The 14113-nt window shown below is 34.7% G+C and overlaps 1 protein-coding gene across 9 annotated transcripts in view; it reads right to left on the reverse strand.

Moving 5' to 3' along the window:
* Window positions 1-14113, reverse strand: part of QKI (QKI, KH domain containing RNA binding) — a 149560-nt gene that overhangs the window by 36224 nt on the left and 99223 nt on the right. For all 9 annotated transcript variants that reach the window (XM_053972325.1, XM_053972326.1, XM_053972324.1 and 6 more), the window contains one exon: window positions 13020-13163. In XM_053972325.1, the coding sequence (XP_053828300.1) occupies window positions 13020-13163 (144 nt within the window). The remainder of the gene's footprint in view (window positions 1-13019; window positions 13164-14113) is intronic.

A 14113-nucleotide genomic window follows, 5' to 3' on the forward strand; every position in this document is an offset into this window, starting at 1 on the left:
TGATGCATTAATTATGCCTGCCCATATATTATATTTGCCAACTCTATTAATTTTTTAATTAAGTGCCTACTGGTATACTAGATAAGGTCTTCATATGCCTATAGAACATTCAATGCATCTTACACTGCACATACAGTGTAAATGTATTAGTATATTACATGTGAGACACCACCTATGCATATTAAATGCAGTATGGTCCCAAATACTCCACACAAATTCTACAGAGAAATGAGTGCCACTCCTATCCTACCCCAAGAACAGTTTAACATCAAATTTCAATGACAGAAATATCACTCATCTCCACTTAAATAAGAATTATTGCCAGTGTTATTACTAATCCTTTAAAAACGATAAAATAATAATTTTCATTTTGGGGTTTCTGGTAATTTTTTTCAAGTTTGTGACTGTAGTATCCACTTGTATTTGGCAGTTTACAAATAGAAAGAAGCTCCTTTGCCTTTCTGTGATGGTAAAAACACAGACTACCCCCCATGCTTCTTTATCTTGCTTTGCCATTTGAAAACAGTTCATTAGCCCATCTGGACAGCATCTGAAATCTCTATATGGCTTCATATTTTGGATTGCAATAAGTTTGTTCCTTTGCTTTTCTGTCTACCCCATCAGCCACCAGAAAACAACAAAAAATTTGGTTTTGCTTTGGTTTTGATTATGAAATTAGTAAGTAAAAAGTTCAAGTCACCTTTATTATCAACCGTACTCCTAGCTTTAAGCCTTTTGGAAGGTCCTATTTCAACTGTCTAAGACACAACATACTGTCAGAGTCTTACTGGGGAGAGGAAGGGGTGTCTCAAGAATAAAAAAACCCAACTAGTTTATCTAAAGATAAGCAGCAAATAAGACAGCAGAAGTTTTTGTGCAAGTCAATACATAAAACTGTTGAGTGTGAGCTCTGGATGTTAACTACAGAGACCTAAGTGACAGACTGGTTCATACACGATTTTACGAATTCTTTCCCCAAAACATCTTTCAGAGAAGGCTGCAGAACTCAGCAAGGATTCAGAAATACAAGTTGCTATGCTTTGCTGAAAGCAATGTATTTTAAACAAGGCAACACAGAAAAAATATTGTGGAAAGTTGGTGGGGAGTTTACAGAAGCAGTTTTGGAAGAAGTTTCCTATACTTCCAAAAGCAAGTGTGAATAGATTAATGAAACAAAGAACTGTTCTGGAGTAAGGTCATCATCACTACTGAGATGAGAAGCAATTTCACTTGCATCAGATCCTTCAGGATTTCAAGAGTCTCTCCAAGCAGGATGATACTCTGGGTTTAATACATTTTTCTCCCTTTTGCAGAACTTGCACGTACACAAAAAAGGACATGAGAACCATGCTTTGACTAGCATCCCTAAGATGCTGCACTTCAGGTATCAAGAGACAAAGAAGAGCTCTGTACTGCACTAAGTACTTCTCATAGGAAGCAGAACTGAGACTTAAATCATCATCAAATCTATTTATACTTCTGAATCAACGAACACTGACACAAGTGAAGGCACACACACATGTACCAACATCCCTTTTCCAAGAAACTACGTGGAAAAACTCTCAAACCCCGCTTTCTAGATGGTGCCTTTTTTGGTCTCTCTTAAATCTAGGTTATGTGGCAGATAGGACAGATACTGTTCTCTGCCATAAATGCAAGACATGCACATGCTTTTGAGAAAAAGAAACTTTAATCACCAGAAACACAAAAAGAATCCTGACATAGCTAAGGGAGTATAGCCATAAGCCTAAGGTAAAAGCCAGAAAAAGATTTGGTCTAATAAGTCCAACATCTAAAGGATGCTACAACAGTAAAGTGAAAAGGTAACTGTATAGAGAAGCAGTTATAAGATAATTTGAAAAGAAAAAAAAAAATTCTCCCAGAATCCACACTAAACCCTTATTTCTATGCTTTTAACTGTAATATTTACTTGTTTGGATTGGTAACTGTAATATTTACTTGTCTGGATTGGTAACATATGCTATTAATACTAATCTTTCAGAGCAATATGGACACATTTGATTTCTATAAATACAACTATCAAACTAGGTTTTTTTCTGAAATTACTTTTTTAAAATCATAAGTAACAGGCTGATATTCTGAAGAAAAAACTTTATTTTTCTACTCTTTACATAAGCTTGCCTAGAAATACAAGCTATTTGGAGAAGCCAAATGTCACAAGTTTACTGTTCTTATGCCAGTTAAGGTTCCCTGCTAATAAATTGTTTTAATTAAACAGGATTCTACTTGGACATTTCTGTGAATGAAATGAAAATAAAAAGCAAAGCCTGTTAAAAAAAAAACAAAAAAAACCCCTGAAGTGTTGGTATGAAAACACCAAAATAAGTAATTTTCTTTTTCCCCTCATGATTCTACTATACACACTTCCATCAGAAAGAGTTTGCTGAATCTAGAAAGAGAAGCCATGCCTTAAATTACAGGTGCTTTACATTAAATGACATGGAATCATATATCTAGTTTCCTAAGTTCCCCTGAATCTTAATATTTGGCTGAAAGCCTATGTGTGATTCACATTTGAAGAAATTGACTGAAATGAAATAAATAAAACCAGCACTAAAGTATGTTGGGGATTAGGTCTCAACTACATCATCATAAATGTTATCCTAGCAAAGATTTCTAAAGCTTCCAAGCCAATTTGAGACTTCTAGTAAAAATCAATCTGCAGATTTCAAGCATAAACCATGGATGCACACAACTGTGCATCTTTCAAGTTCTTAGAAGTAACCTAGAGTAAGATTTTTAGAGGAGTCTGTACACTTCAGATGTACGAAGTACTACTAATCCTAATGGGATCTTGTTACTGAAGCCACATAGGATCTTTGAAAAAAAATCCTACAGACAGTAGTGGAAAAAAAAAATATTAAAAACTACTATCATCTCTATGTTGAAATTCTACAAACAGATTGCTTTTAAATGCTGTAAAATATATAGCATGACATAATAAGAATAAATTGTGTTATTTGTCAGCTTTAGTGTCTTATATGCTTCACTTTATTTTCCAAGCAGTGCAGAATGATTTACATGGAAACAAGGGATGACATTTTCTTATATGATACTGGCGGAGTTCCTTTAAGGCTGTCCAGTTGAGCAGGACTTCTATTTGATTCTGCACAACTGCTGATCTTCCTGTTTACTTTGTAAGGAAGTCAAGACATATAATTTAATGTCTAGTTTACTTGTAGCACAAAGGCAAAATAGCTGGAGATACATATATACAATGTTAAAAAAGTTCCTCCATAAAAATATTTTGGCAATACACAGAATTTGGGTTTATGCAACACACACAAAAAAAATTATTTTGAATTGATTCTAAACTGAAATCAATGAAACCACTTATTAGCACAACTTTTTATGAACACCAAGAACCTTCAGAGTCTCCCCTGCAATTTCTAATCCTATAGCGTAATAAAAACTTTGCTCATTCTTCTATCTCCAAGAGCCACCTCTAAAACTACAGATTGCTACAAAAGAAAGAGCATTCCAGTAATGACATTTCCCATATTTATTGGTAAGTAAAGATTTACCTCTTAGAGTATTTAAAAAAACAGAAGGGTACTCTCACCACATTTTACAGATGAAAAAGTTAAGGTTTATTATTTAAAGTACCTTTGCTATCATAGGAGAAAACAAATGTTTCTATGACCTGATGCATTTTAAAAGCCTGATTTTTTAATGTTTATCTTTCTTGAATCTGATTGACCTTTGGTTTATCATTAAAATTAAGAGATTTCCTGAAACTCTCCTTGCTGATGAGTAATAAAGTAACTCTTTGAAGAGTTCTCCACCATCCAATAGGAGAGGAGTTGATATTGCAAGGATCAGTTAAGGGAGTCTCCCTCCACAGCCCAACCACCTTCTTTGGAAATTAACCAGCAATCGCAGAAATAACTACTGAAAGGCAAATACAGGCTTTGCTCTTGCAGGCATTGAGAAAAAAGTGTTCTTCCCAACCTGTATCAACAGTCTATCTGTTCCAAATGCCAGGATACTATTAACTGACAAATCAGATTAGCACAGTATTACCACATATACTACAGTGGATTTAAACCAGGAGAAATCCAGACACACCTCTTAGCTCCCTTGGTCTTTCAGAACTTATCTTCCAAGTTAAAACAAGTGATTAGACTCCGACCAACAGCTTTTCTGCACAATACGTGAAGATTTTATTATTCTAAACATCTGATGTCTGTTGACAGTAATGATTTTGACTGTTAATTCCAACAAACTAAGTAAGCAAGCTTTATTTTGAAACTTTCCTTTAAGACCCTAGAAGCTACAGATCTGCTTATTAAAAAAGTGAAACCTCAGAATAGCAGACAAAAACAAGGCCACCCACTACCTAACACAGCCAAAAGGCTGAGCAAGGAACTGGAATTGCCCACTTCCATCACCAAGGCACTAAAGTAACCATGTGCACATTTGACAAATCCCCACTCCATCTTCTAGTTCAATTTCACCTGATGTGTCATTCGCTTGCTTTAGTACAACTGTATCAGTATAGTTACTATAGCTGCCAAGAAAGTCAGGGTAGTCTAAATTAAAATTCCATTTTCAAACTAGGACACAGGCTAGAGAATGAAGGAATCATAAAGATTTTAAGATGAGGGCACAGCAATGTATGCAATTACATGACTGAAAATTACTCTTCATGAAAACTGCTTCAAATGATCATAAGACAGCCAACTCCAAATGGTGGTTTGGGGGCTTTGATTTTTTTCAGTCTCAGGAAAAAGGATTTGTAACGTAATGTACCATTTTGGAGGCTGTAGCAAAGTATCTATCAAAGGCTAGAATTATTTATTTATAAATAAAGCAGCTGAAATTCTTAGTATCTACAGCTGTGTTTGGTCAAATAGAAAACCTCACATCTTCCAATCCATTTATAAAAAGCTGCAATATCAAAGAACTGGATATAATGCTAGAGACCTCTGACTTTGTTAGATTTGCTGGTGTTGAAATTCCCTTCTATCCAGTACTTCCAAATTATTTGGAATATAAAACACATTTGACTTTACAACGAAAGCTCAAACTGATAAACATAATTTACTACATATAGAGATGCTGTGAAAACATTAAAAATTAGCTAATAATGTTAATGCTGAAAATACAGAAGACAGTGCTGTTTTCATTAAGCTATCCCTATTAATAAAGTAAGTTTGAAAATAAGGTAGAGCTTTTAAAATACTTATTTAAATATAGAAGATATAAGATAAAAATTTATAAAACCCATACCATTTCCAACAACACACAAGAAATATAATATACTACTTGATGGAATCTTAAATACTTTTCCCAATGCAACTTTCCAGTAAGATCTAATCTAATCACTTTACAGGATGGTTTACCACTCTCCAATTTAATAGTATGTTACAAATGGCCTAGTCCAAAATCATATAAGCTGTTTAACATAATTAACTCCAATCTCTTATATCATGCCCACCTATGTTTATCCTGCCAACAGTATCTATAACATTCCTGTATTAAAGTCTTAGCCTATAAACAATTTATGAAAGAAAAAGAAACCATATTACTCCTCCCATTGAAAGCTCAGGTATTTCTGAACTGTTTAAAAATAGAAACACTTAAGTTTTCTATTGAATAGTAGGCCAAAAACTCTTGGCACTTTTCCACAGGTTAGAATTTTCTGTCTGATGTCAAAATAGAATAATGTAGAGCAACTAGATGACTGTAAATCATCAGTCAGCATTAAACCACAGATGTCTGTATGACAAACTTAACTTTTGTATAATTAGAAATCTAGATTTCAAAACTAACACTGGCAATAAGGAATGCTTTAAATAGCTGGAAAAGAGAAATATTTACTCATTACTTTACTATTGTTTCATACAAAAATCTTTGCAATTGCTAAGATCCTTCCAGAAACCACTCCAAGGTGATTCATACATGAAGTGATCTGACCTCTTTAATACAGTCTGGCTAGTGATAAGTGTTAAAATGTGTTAAAAGTGCAGGGTAACAAATTCCTACTCTTTACACTGTATCTCTCCAGGAATCACAATTCTACAATTACCATTTCTTTCACTTTGGTATAAAGTTGAGATTTCAAAAGAGAAAATCAACCAACCAAAACTGAATTGTAACTAGAAATGAAGGATTTGCCATCATCTTCATTAACATGGCCAGACAAGGAGAATTGTATCTTAATCATCTGCTTTTTGAATAAGTGGAGAAATGCTTTAACAAGATTTTATAGAAAGATCCAAATTTACATGTTCTGTCCCAGGATCATCCACAGAAAAAGAACAAAAGTATGGAAGAAGAAATAAAAAGAAGAAAAATGACTAGAGGAAGCACTGGGAAAACAGCCAAGACTAAAGGAAGCAAATTATAAAAATGGGATGAAAATTTAAAAAGTTACAGGTACCACAAAAATTACCAGAATAGGTCAATACCATTTTTTCTTCCACAACTATGTCTACCAAAAAACCTAATAGATTAGGCACATTTCTGGAAGACAGACAAAACCCATGCAGAACCTAATTAGAGCTCCCAATCCATGCATAATCCCTCCTTGGAAGGGCATGTACCTACTGAGTTTCAGGCAACAGAGTGTCTTTGTTTCTCTTTGAGAAGAGACTATTTTCTAAGTTTCCCAAGGTCTTTTCCAAAAACTCAATCTACCATTTCTCAAGTTATACATTTGTAACACTTTAAATAAACAAAGGCAGAGAGTGGTGGAGAAGAAGAAAAAGGGAAAAAGAGAGGGTATTCAACAGTAACTGTATATAGGCACAACTAATTTCCTTGAGTTCTAGAAGCCATCAGAGATGTCCAGAAGATTCAGAGTAAACACCTGGATTAATGTGCTTAGAAATAACTGCTGGAGAAGCTTCTTTCTTCCATTAGTATAAGAAAAGCCTAGATGGAACAAGAATCCCTACAAATTGCTATCTAAAGTTATAAGCTAATAAAACTAGACATATTTACATAGTTAAATTTCAGCATGACTTTATGTCCAGATTTGTAAAACAATCAACTGAAACATGTGAGGGCACAGATCATCATAATTTTGTACTTACCATTTAATTATTTGTCAACTTTCTCAAAATGGAAAGTTGAAAACAAATTTATAATCATAATATAAACAGCACATTTTACATCTCTTTTCAAAATTATTCTCATCATGGAATAAGAGAATGACTGTGCTTGGAAGGGACCTCAAGAGACAATCTAATCCTCACCCCACAACAGGTTCCAGGTGGGTTTTGAATACCTCCAGAGAAGGAAACTACACAACCTCTCCTGGCAGCCTGTTCCAGTGCTCTGTCACCTTGAACAATATTCTGACGAACAATTCTAATTTTCTCCTTTGTACTAAGACAATCATTTCAGGGGAATTGACAAATTTAACAATATGTTATCTCAATTCAGCTGAAAATCATCAAGACACGCTGTAGTAAATATGGTCTCAAAACCCCATTTCCATTCAACAGATACTATTTTGGTGGCAATGAACCACTAGTCTAGAGTTTCCATCACAATACACAATGACGCATAGAGCTACTTTTCTCTTGCAGCTGACCCAAAATAATTTCGTTAATACCAATGTAAAATAAAAATTGAACACTGCAGTGACATATGAAGTACAACATGTAAACACTTCCTATGTGAATTGGTGTAAGAAGTTCTTGTTCTCATTTTTAAAACTCAGACTTGCATGACAGACTAGACATACTGGACAGTGGAATACACAAAGAGGAACACTTATAATCTTCTATTGTTTTTCACTGCCATAATCAGAAATTCACTGTAGCAGGATATTTTACTCTCATGCTATTTGCAGGTGAACATATTCACAGAAATTTATTTAAGGGTGGTCTGCTGCAGTAATATTTTCCCCTATCTGCCTGTTCTCATGCCATCAATTCTGTCAGTGCTAAACCAGGCATGACTCTGTAGCAAGTCCTTCAGTGAGGTTCAGCTCTGTACCAAATGGACTCACCACACCCTCAGATGAAGGCCAGGGCTTTCTGATGCAAAACAGGAAGCAGGAACAGCAAATCATGAAGGAATGGCAGGACTGCAGCAGCCCTCAGATCTTACAGCCATGGAAACATTAAGCCCGCTTCATGCTACTAAAAATAATGCACTATCACCTCTCCCCCACATCAAAAAGTTTACCATGTTATCCAGTGGTCACTGCCAAGACATTTGGCTGCTTTGCTGTCCTTCGTGCAGAGCTTCCTGTCTGATCATTTGCCCTGAGAGACTTGTATCGGAACTGACAAAACAGGCATAACGTAGGAATTTCCTAAAATGCTCTTAAGGACAGCAGTATCCTTTTTCTGCTACTGTATCACTTATTAATTTCATTACTTGAACTGAATAAGCAGCAAACAATGGATTGCACAGCATGACCAACATTTCAACAGGGAAACTATGCAAGGCAGCGCTATATTCTCACTTGTGAAAGCAAAAATGTAAAACCAACACACCATGCAGGAATGAATTAGAAAGAGCTATTCAAGGAAGTCAAACTTGCATGCAGAATTTATTGTGGCTTTTTAGATGGCTAATAAAAAATGAAATCTTCTAATATCTTTCAAATGTCAAGATTTTGCTAGTCTTAATTACAGAGCAACAAATTATGTACCGCATTACAATATTAACTATGTTTTTTTTTTTTAAACTAAGGCTAAAGTATGGTCAAACATTCTTAAATTAATTTTTTTCTCTGTATTTTGTGATGGAACTCACAGCACACAAAGTTCCCAGGGTCAAAATTAAGACATCCTTCAGTTTACCCTAAGTAGCTGAAAATAGACCATAAGGAAAATTTACAACCACGCCTATAAGGAAAGTATTAGAAATCCACTTAATTAATAATCAAGCCCCACCTTATCACACTTGCTGAAAGCAGTCTTTTAGAAAGAAATTATTTTAGCTTATTCAACTGTGAATAACTGTGAATTGTGAAAATTAAACCAGTCTACCAATACTATTGCCCCTTCATAATATTCTCTCCTCTTATATAAAGAAAATGTGTAATATATAGGTGTGACTAAAACCAGAAATACCATCAAAATAACATCTCTGGTAACAGGGACTAAACAGAAGGAGAACAGTTAGTGAATGAGTACATACCGAGCACCACGATAAAAAATGCTCCAATTTGTAAAAATGTGCTGTATACAGCACATTTACTTTCCCATTCAGTTAAATTTAAAGATATTCAAGACTGAAAAGTCTAAAATCACTTTTATGGGAAAGATCCAAAAATAGGAGCAAAACGAAACAACCTTCTATTGAAACATTATCTCCTACCCATCACAACTGTAAAATTCTACACAGTAGTGACAAATGGTATACAAAGTTTGACAGGGAACATCACTGAATAATTCTGTGTTGTAGTTCTCTTCCAAGAAGATGGAGGCAGCAACCAAGTAAAACTACAGCTGCCCCAGCATAAGAAAAGCAATAAAAAAATATGAACACCACCAATTCCAGACCAACTTAGAATAGCTAAGCAGAAACCAGAAATACAATCTATTCCTCAGAAACAAACCACGTGGAATCAAAAGAAAAAAGAAATAAAAAGTATCTGTCTGTAATTTGAAGTCTGTCACATGTGCCTCATCCCTTACAAAAGCAGCTAGTATAAAGGTGAATCAGCAATTAAACAAGACTTGGTCATCTGTAAAATGCAAGGAATATCCAGATAAACTCATTCAGCTAGAAACACTTATTCCACATTTCTTAGAAAACACAGAAGTTCTAACATTTCTGGCAGAGGAGTTCAGCCCTACAGCCCAGGAGCTCCAAGAACAACTTCAAACCCTTAATGATGCTCTGGTTTGGTACGCTATACTTCTTCATTATGTATGCCTCCAAACCAGGTTCTGAGATTTTTCTTCTGTTCTGCAGTGAACAATTGATCCAGAGCATCTTTTGCCTTTCCTTTGCAAGAGAACCACCCAGCCTCACTTAACTCATGCAAATAATAAACAACTCTCAAAGCTCCCACAATAAAGAGAAATCAATGATCTGGAGGATTCACTTCAGAAGGAGGCATAAGGACAGTACTTGATGTGATCCCAAAAATCTGCACACTGCTTTATTAATTCTCCTTTTTTTGAAGAAAAACATGAAAGAAGTAATACTGTATGATCTTGCAGGTGTAGATAAAGACCAGTATCCCACTGAGCTATGGGAAGAGGAAAAGAATTAATTCTGTGGAACTTGAACTACAGCCAAAAATGTTTAAAAAACTGCTTCATACTGAAGAAATGTAAATTAACTACAAATGAGTAATAATGAAAAAAAAATGTTGGCCTTTCTCCTCAAGGAGAAAAAAAATGGCTTGTTCAGCCAATCTTTCTCAAGTTGTGCTTTTCATTTCTAAAGATAAACTACTTGACTATATCACTATTTTGGTAAAATGCAAGAGAAAGTGAAAAGGGAAAAATATTAATTCACATCCACAAGGAAAAAAAAGTCAGTAATGATCCGGATTTATAAATGTAAGAAACACACTTTAGTACTGAAATAGTCTCTGTTCACCCAAGTACATTCAAGTAGAAATCTACTTTAAGAAATGTGCCTATTTCTGCACTGTTGCTAGAAAATGTAATTAGGCTTTTTAACATCTTGAGTACAAAAAATAACTGATCATTCCAAAAAATTAGCAACTAATTTCCATCTCTGAACACTAGAACACTAACATGTTTCTGAAATTTATCTCATAAACCCAAAGCATTTTCACATTGTATGGCAAGATGAGACTGAGTCTTCTCTCCTACACAGTCTCAAATTTTAATCAAGCTGGACAGCGACAGAATAGAAACACGTAACTTTTTTTTTTTTCAATTCAATCCTTTGACATTTATCTGAAAACATTAATAGTTGCAGGTATTCTACCACATGAAAGGGAATTTTACTTTTTCCATTCTTACATTTTACAGTATCTTCAGAATCTTCCAACAGCCACAGTTTCACTCCTATTGTTGTAATTCACTAGGATTTCCCTTTTTCCTGCTTACCCTGATTATTTGAAGGTTTATGACTTCCCTCATAAGTTTTCAATTCCTATATTTTAACACTAAACTGAATTTTTCAGCTCTCAAACTGCCTGAAGACACAATTCCATTTTTTATACTAATTGAACAGATGCAATAGGTAGTACAAACCCAAGTTCACCTACATACTAATTCATTAGTATGCACCACACATACCTGTTCCAGCAAGGCATAATTTTGAGAAATTAGAGCCAACAGACCTTTAACTCTTGTGCAAGTAATATGTACCACCCAAATCTCTTATGCCTATGCATAATACATAAAGATGATAATGAAGTGAACTGACAAAGCGTATTTCAAGCGATGTTCTATTCGGACAATACTTAGCCCTGTGTTGTTATTTTTCATTAAAGGGGAAAAACAATTATTTCTGCAATCAGGATTACAGTGCTTCCCCAGTTGATTAAGCTACTACACGAGGCAGAGTGCTTTCAAGACAAAGAGCTGGCTGTCACTTTCACAATGAAAGAAGTACTAATGCCTTACGTTTTTTGAGGCTCAGAACACACGCATCGCACAGCTCCACAAAACAAGCCTAGCACAAACATACAGAGAGTACACACATCAGTACTTCAGACATACTGGGGGTTTGTAACCTATCATCCTGAAGTTGACCCTTCCTCCATATTAGTCAGCAATAAGGGGGAGGTAGAAGAATGAACCTAACAAAAATAATTCACACAGAAGTTTGTGTTTCTAAACTTTAGCTCTGCAGGAGCTAAAGAATGAACATAAGGGTTTCAAAATTTGCCCATATAAAAATCCTGACTATAAACTCAATCCTAATGTGCTCAAGGCCTCTTTAGTAAGTGAGTAAATTCTGAAGATCTACTTTCTCCAGTTGACTGCTGGTTTCAGAAATTGACAACGTGCAATGTCAAGAGATCTAAATCACGATTTTCGTACCTCGTGCTTAATATTCTAGCATTTTTTTGGTAATTCAGAAATTAAGTCTCTCTCCCTATCTTTAGTAATTTCTAAAAATGTCTTCTGAATAAATCTGCTTAGAGAGACAGCATGTGTCACCACAAGTTTCCTCACAGCCAGCATCTATTAGCATTTACTAAGTACCCAAAATCAGTAGGTCATTTTAATACCACCTACTACTTTCTTTCACAAGGTAGTCTCAATTTTCCTTGTAATATGGAAAATTTTTCCACCACAGAAAAATATCTAATTTATTCTTATCATTTTACAGGGGCACAAAAGTGGTGGTAAAGATGATACAAGTTAATGGCATGGGATGCGCTATACAGCCACACTTGAATGACCTTGCTTTGAGTGAGAATACCGAGAACATCTAAGAGAAGGGCTCTCACAGGGTAATTCTGGTCTCTGAAAAAGTATTTAAGTCATCTAGATGTTCATAACCCAGTTTATACTATCAGGAAATGAGAAAGACAACCATTTTCCAGTTTCACTACCATTTCCAGTTTCACTACTTTTATTTTTCCCCCAGTATACTGACAGCAAAGTTTGTTTGATACTAAAGGGTTTTGTTCTCTTTGCAAAATGTTTATGGGATGATCTAAAAAAACATGCCCTTATTTCTCAAAGTATCAGAATCATCTCGAAGTGAAACATAAAAGCATGTCATAGTTCCCCAGCCTTCAAGTGAAGAATACTAACACTGAAGGAAAGAGAGAAAAGCAGTGTTTGTAACAGTCCAGCATTGCCTTTTAAAGGTGATAACTATTTCCTGTATCTCAGACAAAAAAAAAAAAAAAAAAAAAAAAGAAGTCTCTTAGTCTCTTTCAAAAAAGTCTCTCTCTATTATCTTCTAAGGAATAATTCAATCTGGGATGAGGCAGTTTAAAGATCACTAGAGTATTACAAAATAGTATCTCAACTTCCTTTTAGGATGCCACTCTGCAGGCTTACTCTTACACCTGTAGCAAATTACTCGTATTTCAAATGTACCTTTTGAAAATGGAAATCAAAGGCTTGCATACAAATACTTACTGCAGGTATCAGTAACTTTTTTACTTCTTCAACAGCCCTCTTCAGCTTTATTTCTGCTCTGTTTTGAGCATCCTCCACAGTGATAAGTACATGTAAATCTTCATTCAGGTGTTCCCAGTTGGGCTTGCCTCGATTCTGTTCTTCCTAAAAAAAATTAAAACATGGAAGCTATGAAGCACTTACATTCTGTATAAAACAATCACAAACAGCAGACAAATTCAATTCTGTAAATAGTATGAACTTTATTTTCAGCAATGTTTCTTCATACTTTCATATCATATGAACTTAGCTTTCAAAATACCTTTTTTTGGGGTTTCGTTTCTGCTTTAGAACCTCCTGCTTTATATTATATTTTTTAAGGATTACAATACATATCTTAAGAGTACTTCCTCCAGATGAATAAAGAACAAGAATACAAACACAGTATTACTTTCAATATTATTTAGAGCCTTCCAAGAGTTAAACAGTTAAGACACACTAGTGGTTAAGTAACCTGTCTTTTGAAGAAAACTGAAACAGATACCAGACATGGAAACTCCATCTGAATCACGACAAAGAACAAGAAAGCAATACTCCAGTGTTAAGAATCACTTTCAAATACTCATGAAGACAAGATTCAAAGAATCAAACACTCCAAAAGAAACAGAAGTTGCCATTTTCAAAGGAGAGCTGCATGCACTGGATGAAGAAAAGAGAGGAGGAGATGACAAGGCTAATACTGAAGTTACATAAGGGCAAGTGACAAGATGGTCACCATTACACAGGTACTCATCACATCCACAGCATTAGTAATCCCAAAGATAAATATTACAAATGTTTTCAGAAAGGGAAAGCATGCTAAACAAAACATTTCAATTTTAAACAACAGAAACCAATAAATTTAAGTAACACATTTGAGTACCCAGTCTTCCAAAAAATAAGACAATGAAACAAAACACAGAAGAAACTTCCCAACTCATTTTTTACTAAACACTAAATAAAGCTAGCTAAATTTTCATGAACCCTCATTTAAACTTGACAATATTTAAAATATAATATAACAAGTGTAAAAAAAATGGGGCCTCAAAAAAAAAAGCTTATTACAACTTTGAATC

This window comes from Vidua macroura, chromosome 3, assembly GCF_024509145.1.
Source record: "Vidua macroura isolate BioBank_ID:100142 chromosome 3, ASM2450914v1, whole genome shotgun sequence".
Classification (NCBI taxonomy): domain Eukaryota; kingdom Metazoa; phylum Chordata; class Aves; order Passeriformes; family Viduidae; genus Vidua; species Vidua macroura.